The sequence below is a fragment of the Pipra filicauda genome, unplaced genomic scaffold, assembly GCF_003945595.2.
Source record: "Pipra filicauda isolate LSUMZ 115617 unplaced genomic scaffold, ASM394559v2 scaffold1534_size10431_pilon, whole genome shotgun sequence".
Lineage (NCBI taxonomy): Eukaryota > Metazoa > Chordata > Aves > Passeriformes > Pipridae > Pipra > Pipra filicauda.
The window spans coordinates 1,177-10,431 of NW_024104023.1; the positions used below are offsets into that span (position 1 = coordinate 1,177).

General features: G+C 46.7%; 1 protein-coding gene across 1 annotated transcript; it reads left to right on the top strand.

The window, feature by feature from the left end:
- Positions 1-8,009: 8,009 nt before the first annotated feature.
- Positions 8,010-9,245, top strand: LOC113996043 (the record flags this gene model as incomplete). The annotated part of the gene is made up of 1 exon (XM_039379022.1): positions 8,010-9,245. A coding segment is annotated over one exon (1,236 nt), but the record flags the coding sequence as incomplete, so codon positions are not given.
- Positions 9,246-9,255: the final 10 nt, after the last annotated feature.

Here is a 9,255-nt window from a genome sequence, read left to right on the forward strand (position 1 = left end):
GCTTTATGAGGTCAGTGCCATGATGAGGCCTGCACCATTATGACATGTCTGGGCTTTATGAGGTCAGTGCCATGATGAGGCCTGCACCATTATGACATGTCTGGGCTTTATGAGGTCAGTGACGTGTTGAGACCTGCACCACTATGACAAGTCTGGGCTTTATGAGGTCAGTGACGTGATGAGGTGAGACCGATTAGGAGCTATCTGGACTTTTTGAGGTCAGTGCCATGATAAGACCTGCACCATTATGACATGTCTGGGCTTTATGAGGTCAGTGCCATGATGAGGCCTGCACCATTATGAGCTGTCTGGGCTTTATGAGGTCAGTGCCGTGATGAGGCCTGCACCATTATGACATGTCTGCGCTTTATGAGGTCAGTGCCCTGATGAGGCCTGCACCATTATGACATGTCTGGGCTTTATGAGGTCAGCGTCATGATGTGGCCTGCACCATTATGACGTCTCTGCTCTTTATGAGGTCAATGCCATGATGAGGTCTGCACCTTTATGACATGTCTGGGCTTTATGAGGTCAGTGCCATGATGAGGCCTGCACCATTATGACATGTCTGGGCTTTATGAGGTCAGTGCCATGATGAGGCCTGCACCATTATGACATGTCTGCGGTTAATGAGGTCAGTGCGCATGATGGAGGTCACTGCACCTTTATACATGTCTGGGCGTTAATGAGGGCCAGTGCCATGAGGAGGCGTGGACGCATTTAGTTTTTTTTAAAAACATGACTATCTGCGCGTTATGTGGTCAGTGCCTTGAGGAGGCCTGCACCATTATGACAGGTCTCGGCTTTATGAGGTCAGTGCAATGATGATGCCTGCACCATTATAACATGTCTGGGCTTTATGAGCTCAGTGCTATGATGAGGCCTGCACCATTATGACATGTCTGGGTTCTATGAGTTCCCTGCCTTGATGAAGCCTGCACCATTATAACATGTCTGGGCTTTAAATGAGGTCAAGTGCCATGATGAGAAGGCCTGCACCATGATGACATGTCCCTGGGCTTTATGAAGGTCTGCATGGGAGGAAGCTGGCACCATTATGACATGTCTGTGCTTTATGAGGTCAGTGCCATGATGAGGCCTGCACCATTATGACATGTCTGGGCTTTATGAGGTCAGTGCCATGATGAGGCCTGTACCTTTATGACATGTCTGCGCTTTATGAGGTCAGTTATGTGATGAGGCGTGAAGCATTATGAGCTATCTGGGCTTTATGAGGTCAGTGCCCTGATAAGGCCTGCACCATTATGACATGTCTGGGCTTTATGAGGTCAGTGCCATGATGAGGCCTGCACCATTATGACATGTCTGTGCTTTATGAGGTCAGTGCCATGATGAGGCCTGACGCATTATGAGCTATCTGGGCTTTATGAGGTCATTGCCATGATGAGGCCTGCACCATTATGACATGTCTGTGCTTTATGAGGTCAGTGCCATGATGAGGCCTGCAGCATTATGACATGTCTGCTCTTTATGAGGTCAGTGCCATGATGAGGCCTGCACCATTATGACATGTCTGCGCTTTATGAGGTCTGTGCCATGATGAGGCCTGCACCATTATGACATTTCTGCGCTTTAGGAGCTTAGTGCCATGATGAGGCCTGCACCATTATGACATGTCTGGGCTTTATGAGGTCAGTGCCATGATGAGGCCTGCACCATTATGACATGTCTGGGCTTTATGAGGTCTGTGCCATGATGAGGCCTGCACCATTATGACATGTCTGGGCTTTATGAGGTCAGTGACGTATTGAGACCTGCACCACTATGACAAGTCTGGGCTTTATGAGGTCAGTGACGTGATGAGGTGAGACCGATTATGAGGTATCTGGACTTTTTGAGGTCAGTGCCATGATGAGGCCTGTACCTTTATGACATGTCTGGGCTTTATGAGGTCAGTTATGTGATGAGGCGTGAAGCATTATGAGCTATCTGGGCTTTATGAGGTCAGTGCCCTGATAAGGCCTGCACCATTATGACATGTCTGGGTTTTATGAGGTCAGTGCCATGACGAGACCTGCACCATTATGACATATCTGTGCTTTATGAGGTCAGTGCCATGATGAGGCCTGACGCATTATGAGCTATCTGGGCTTTATGAGGTCAGTGCCATGATGAGGCCTGCACCATTATGACATGTCTGGGCTTTATGAGGTCAGTGCCATGATGAGGCGTGACGCATTATGAGCTATCTGCGCTTTATGAGGTCAGTGCCCTGATGAGGCATGCACCATTATGAGCTGTCTGGGCTTTATGAGGTCAGTGCCATGATGAGGCCTGCACCATTATGACATGTCTGGGCTTTATGAGGTCAGTGACGTGTTGAGACATGCACCATTATGACAAGTCTGGGCTTTATGAGGTCAGTGACGTGATGAGGTGAGACCGATTATATGCTATCTGGACTTTTTGAGGTCACTGCCATGTTGAGGCCTGCACCACTATGCCATGTCTGGGCTTTAGGAGCTTAGTGCCATGATGAGGCCTGCACCATTAGGACATGTCTGGGCTTTATGAGGTCAGTGACGTGTTGAGACCTTCACCATTGGGACAACTCTGGGCTTTATGAGGTCAGTGCCATGATGAGGCGAGACCGATTATGAGCTATCTGGTCTTTTTGAGGTCACTGCCATGATGAGGCCTGCACCACTATGACATGTCTGGGCTTTAGGAGCTTAGTGCCATGATGAGGCCTGCACCATTAGGACATGTCTGGGCTTTATAAGGTCAGTGCCCTGATGAGGCCTGCACCATTATGACATGTCTGGGCTTTATGAGGTCAATGCCATGATGAGGCCTGCACCATTATGAGCTTCTAGGGGCCGTTATAGGTCATGCCATGATGAGGGCCTTGCACCATTATGACATGTCTTGCCTAGCGCGTTATGAGGTCATTGGCCCTGAAATGAGAGCCTGCACCATTATGACAGCCTCTGCTGTTTATGAGGTCAGTGCCATGATGATTCTGCACCTGTATGACATGTCTGTTCTGCTGCGCTTTAAATGAGGTCAGTGCCATGAGAGGCCTGCACCATATGACATGTCTGGGCTTTATGAGGTCAGTGCCATTAGGTCTGCACCATTATGACATGTCTGGACTTTATGAGATCAGTGCCATGATGAGGCCTGCACCATTATGAGCTGTCTGGGCTTTATGAGGTCAGTGCCATGATGAGGCCTGCACCATTATGAGCTGTCTGGGCTTTATGAGGTCAGTGCCATGATGAGGCCTGCACCATTATGACATGTCTGCGCTTTATGAGGTCAGTGTCATGATGAGGCCTGCACCAGTGTGACATGTCTGGGGTTTATGAGGTCAGTGCCATGATGAGGCGTGACGCATTATGAGCTCTCTGCGCTTTTTGAGGTCAGTGCCATGATGAGGCCTGCACCATTATGACATGTCTGGGCTTTATGAGGTCAGTGCCATGATGTGGCCTGCACCATTATGACATGTCTGGGCTTTTTGAGGTCAGTGACGTGTTGAGACCTGCACCATTATGACAAGTCTGGGCTTTATGAGGTCAGTTACGTGATGAGGCGAGACCGATTATGAGCTATCTGGGCTTTATGAGGTCAGTGCCATGATGAGACCTGCACCATTATGGCATGTCTGGGCTTTATGAGGTCAGTGCCATGATGAGGTCTGCACCTTTATGACATGTCTGGGCTTTATGAGGTCAGCGTCATGATGTGGTCTGCACCATTATGACATGTCTGCGCTTTATGAGGTCAGTGCCGTGATGAGGCCTGACGCATTATGAGCTCTTTGCGCTTTATGAGGTCAGTGCCATGATGAGGCCTGCACCATTATGACATGTCTGGGCTTTATGAGGTCAGTGTCATGATGTGGCCTGCACCATTATGACATGTCTGGGCTTTATGAGGTCAGTGACGTGTTGAGACCTGCACCACTATGACAAGTCTGGGCTTTATGAGGTCAGTTCCATGATGAGGCCTGCACCATTATGACATGTCTGGGCTTTATGAGGTCAGTGCCCTGTTGAGGCCTGCACCATTATGAGCTGTCTAGGCTTTATGAGGTCAGTGCCATGATGAGGCCTGCACCATTATGACATGTCTGCGCTTTATGAGGTCAGTGCCATGATGAGGCCTCCACCATTATGACATATCTGGGCTTTTTGTGGTCAGTGACGTGTTGAGACCTGCACCATTATGATAAGTCTGGGCTTTATGAAGTCAGTGACGTGATGAGGCGAGACCGATTATGAGCTATCTGGACTTTTTGAGGTCATTGGTATGATGAGACCTGCACCATTATGACATGTCTGGGCTTTATGAGGTCAGTGCCATGATGAGTCGTGACGCATTATGAGCTATCTGGGCTTTATGAGGTCATTGCCATGATGAGACCTGCACCATTATGACATGTCTGGGCTTTATGAGGTCAGTGCCATGATGAGGCCTGCACCATTATGACATGTCTGGGCTTTATGAGGTCAGTTCCATGATGAGGCCTGCAACATTATGACATGTCCGGGCTTTATGAGGTCAGTGCCATGATGAGGCCTGCACCATTATGACATGTCTGCGCTTTATGAGGTCAGTGCCACGATGAGGCCTGCACCATTATGACATGTCTGGGCTTTATGAGGTCAGTGCCATGATGAGGCGTGACGCATTATGAGCTCTCTGCTCTTTATGAGGTCAGTGCCATGATGAGGCCTGCACCATTATGAGCTGTCTGGGCTTTATGAGGTCAGTGCCATGATGAGGCCTGCACCATTATGACATGTCTGGGCTTTATGAGGTCAATGACGTGTTGAGACCTGCACCACTATGACAAGTCTGGGCTTTATGAGGTCAGTGACGTGATGAGGCGAGACCGATTATGAGCTATCTGGACTTTTTGAGGTCATTGCCATGGTGAGGCCTGCACCACTATGACATGTCTGGGCTTTAGTGAAGCCAGGTAACACCTGAAACATGAATTTAGTAAAGCAATGTAAGGATTAGAGAGAGTTAAGCACAAATGCAAGCTTTCAGCATAAGCACATAGGGCTCAGTATTATGAAATAGCGGAGACAGTAAATCCACCAGGATACGGGACACCCTGACATAGAAGAACATAAACCTGTACAGAAAATGCTAGCACACACAAAAAAGGACATATGGAAGAAAACAAAGAGAGATAAGAAAAGGGACACGCCAAGAAATCAGGGACTTCTGCCAGACACTGGGAATCCCTGCCAAATGCACGAGGAAACTACCCAAATTAGGGAAGGTTCAAAAGTTTAAGAGGAGGATGATGGTGAGGACAGCAGGTTCATGATGAAGGAAGAACGGAACGACCACCAAAGTTCTCCCCAAATTGAAGACCACACCTCTAACTCCGCCTCAACTCCGCCTGTTATGAATATTAAAAGTAGATGTTGCAATGTAATGAATATTCATAATATGTGATGTAATTGCTTAGCAAAAAGTGTATAAAAGCTCAAATTGTAAGTTCCTCGGGGAAGCGGTTTGTCCAGGGCGACCTGGTCGCTTCCCGGCCGTGAAAATAAATACCTCCTGCTTATAGACTGAAAACTCTGTCTCTGAGCAGTCCCTCTACGCCTTCTTTGGGGCATAAATTTGGCATCAATCTTGGCGAACCAGGCAGGAGAGGGGGTTCTTCCTGAGCCAGGACCCAAGGGGCCGGGACGCTCTCGGGGCCCCCCGACTGAATTATTGTCGGTAGAGTCTCCCAGACCCCTTGGATCTGCGCAACGGTGGACAAGAACCTCCTGCTCCAAATTAAGAGGTATTTGATCTTTTATATTTTAGGTAAAAGCGCTTTATTGGTGGGGATAGGACGCTATCGCCCAAAAGGGAGCCGGAGGGACGCCTCGGCATTAGCCCTAAAACTGGGTTTGAGTCCCAGGTATCGGAAGCAGCAGGTTAGAGTCCTGCAGAAGCAGCAGGTTAGAGTCCTGCCAGAAAAAGGGTTAGAGTCCCGACACTGCAGTGTAAGAATTGTCTTTACTTTGTGATGTTGAATTTACCTTTTATGCTTTTGTGTTGTGTCTGAAACTGTTCCTACTTTGATTTCCTTGTTCACTTTCTGTTCTATGTGAAGTATTGACTGATAGTGCATTTAAACTGTGCTTGATTCAAAATTTTAACAATTTTTAGCCTTTCCGGGACTGCTGGAGGATTTGAGAGTACTCCTAGGGGCTTTAGGACCCAGGGAGTTCCTTGTACTATTAGAGAATTCCTAGAATACAGCAGTTAGGAATGATATATTGAGAGTTTCTCTTGCGAACTGTTCTGGTTTATATCAACGAGTAAAAGAAACTATAACATGCTATTTGAAACTTAAAGGTACAGAAAAAGCTCTATCATTAATCTTAATCACTGTTCGTAGTGGTTTATTCGTCTTTTAAGAATTATGTATGTTGCTTTGTAGAATGTTTTTGTAATATGGTGCATTTCGTAAGACGTCTTACAACTCTATATGGGAAATGATTGCGATCTCAGTTTTGTAAAAGTGAATAAGCTGTTGCCAGCGCGCATAAATCCTAGGATTAAGATTTGTCCTTTCTGTTACTGCTCGCTGTATGTTAGAGCCTTGTGCAACAATTGTGGTAAATATATTTTGGGTCCAAGAGGAACACAAGAAATAGCACTCAATCGGACTCTTAGCTTTTATTGCATACGCTGCTGGTCAAATCAAGATCTGGCAGAAACCAAGTGGTTAAGATTCTATTGCCGCCGCACTCATAGACAAGTATTTGTAACGTCCTGGTTGCACTTTCTGTAAGAAGTGTGTTTTAGTTTACAGCGGTATCCTGTGATTTTGTGATAACGTAGATCGGACAGCCAACAGCAAACCCATATTTCACGGTCTGCGGCACCCTCTCGCGGCTCTGCTTGGTGACGTAGATTGCTCAGATAGAAACCTGAAGGTAGGAAAGTTTTTATATCGAGCGTGCAAGTGTGCGAGTGTGTGGGTGAGTGAGACGCGGCATCGCTGCGAGGCGAGAGGGAGTCCTGCTCTGCGGTTCCTGTTCTCCGCGAGGAGGCAGGCCAGAAACGGACGAAGTGACTGGAAATTGCGTACATGAGGTGTTGGGACAAAGTAAGAAACACTTTGAGACGGTGGAATAGAATAAGGAAGGTATTGCGGTTCAAAGTGCAGTTCGCTAACATACCGAAAGCTACTCAGCTAGGACACATTAGTGGAAGCTTAGCCCGGTTGGATATAGAAGCACGAATCCAGAGACAAGAATTGCTTGATATAATAGAGTATCACATAAGAGAATTCATAGCAGAATTAGAAAAGGAAGGTGACAAGTTAGGATACGATCCTCTAGTGGTAGAGAATTTCCTTGACTGGACACTAGTCTGGGAACACGATCCCCAGGTCAGTTGGTACATCACTGACGCTCGAGTAATAAGAAAATCTGGTAAGACACCCTATAGGTTTGCCTGGTAAATCCCTCTGTCTCTCATAAAACCTTATCAATCGCTACATAACTTAAACCTTACGATAATAATGGGAACCCAGCAAAGTAAAGACATAAATATGAAAACCCCTCTGGGATGCATCTTAAAACACTGGAGAGATCTAGGGGGGGCCCCAGGAGGAAACATAAGCAAAAAGACACTCTTAAAATACTGCACGCAATGGTGGCCTCTGTATAAACTAGATGATGACGAAAAATGGCCACCTGAAGGGACAATAAATTACAACACTATTTTACAGCTTATGTTGTTCCTCCGTCGACTGGGCAAGTGGGATGAAGTGATTTATTGCGATATGTTTTTCACGCTCAGGAATAAGCCTGAGTGACAGAGAGAATGCGGAGTAAATGTTGCACCGCAGGACCCCTTGGTTTTAGCCTTGGAAAAGGATAAGAAAAATTTGAAACCAAAGGAACGCTGTTGTGATGCCTGCAGTATCGGACAACAGTGCCTTAAATTAAAAAGAAGGGACAGTGAAGAAGAAAGTAGAGTAAGCCTATGGGAGTATCAACCGTTTGCTCCAGGATACGGGATACCACGACCAAAGCGGAGAGAAGGGGAAAGAGACACTAGCCTATTAGGAGATATTTCACTGGAGCTAGGAAGATTTAGGACTGGGTATAGTCCTCAAAAATCAAAAGACAGTTGGGAAGAAAGTAGCCCATCAAAATCGGAGAGCCCCCAAGGAGAAAGCAGCTCGCAGGGACTGAGTAGTCCACAGGGGTCAGAAAGTTACAGAGAGGAAAGCAGTCCACCTAGATCAGAGGTCGATAGGGAAAAAAGCAGCCCGATAAGACCAGAGGGTCACGGGGAAGAGAGTAGTCCGCCTAAACCAAAAGACGACAGAAATAGAGATAGCAATACACCAAGAAAAGGAGATAGCATCTATAGAGTGGAGAGTAGCACACCAAGAGCTGATTATGAGGGTGAAAGTAGCCCATTGAGACCAGGGGGCAATGAAAAGAAGAGTGATTTCCCCAAAATAAGATGCAGTAAAGAAGATAGTGACATTATAATTCAAGAGGAAAAGGAAAACAATTCACAAAGATTAAACATAGTGATTCAAATAGACGATAAAAGGGATACCAGAGAGATAGAGGAAAATGAGGAACGCAGCCCCGGGCAGGCTGAGCGCCGACAGCGTCTCCTCCAAACCCAGAGAGAGAGGCGGCTGGACTGTGTGAATCATGCCAGAAGGTTGGCAGAAGATGACTGGGCAGGAACGGGGAGTGAAGATGAGGAACCGAAACAGAGAAAGAGAAAGGAAAAAAGAAAGAATAGAATAGATACCGGGGCCCAAGAAGAAGACCCTGAGGAAGGGACTAGTCACCTACACTATACTAGATCTGTAGCACGAAAAGAGGCAAGAGAAAGGATAGAGGGAAGTCATACAATAGCTCCCCTCCGACAGATAATGCCTATTGCAGGAGACCAGGGACGAGTAAAGGTGCCATTTACAACAAGTGATTTGAACAGCTGGAGAGAAGAAGCCCGGAATTTTAGGAAAAATCCAGAGGGGGTAGCTAAGAGGTTCGAGTTAATTGCAAAGAACCTAGACATTGACTGGAGTGATATAGAAGTAATGCTATCAGAATTAACAGAAACAGAAAAGGAACTAGTATTAAAAACAGGGAGAGATCATGCCAGCATGCTCCCTGAAGAGTTAGAAATTGTATTTCCAAGTAGAAATCCGGAGTGGGATCCAAACAACCCCGATTCTTATGGGAAACTGGTGCAATATAGGAAGCTAATAGCATTAGGTTTGCGGAA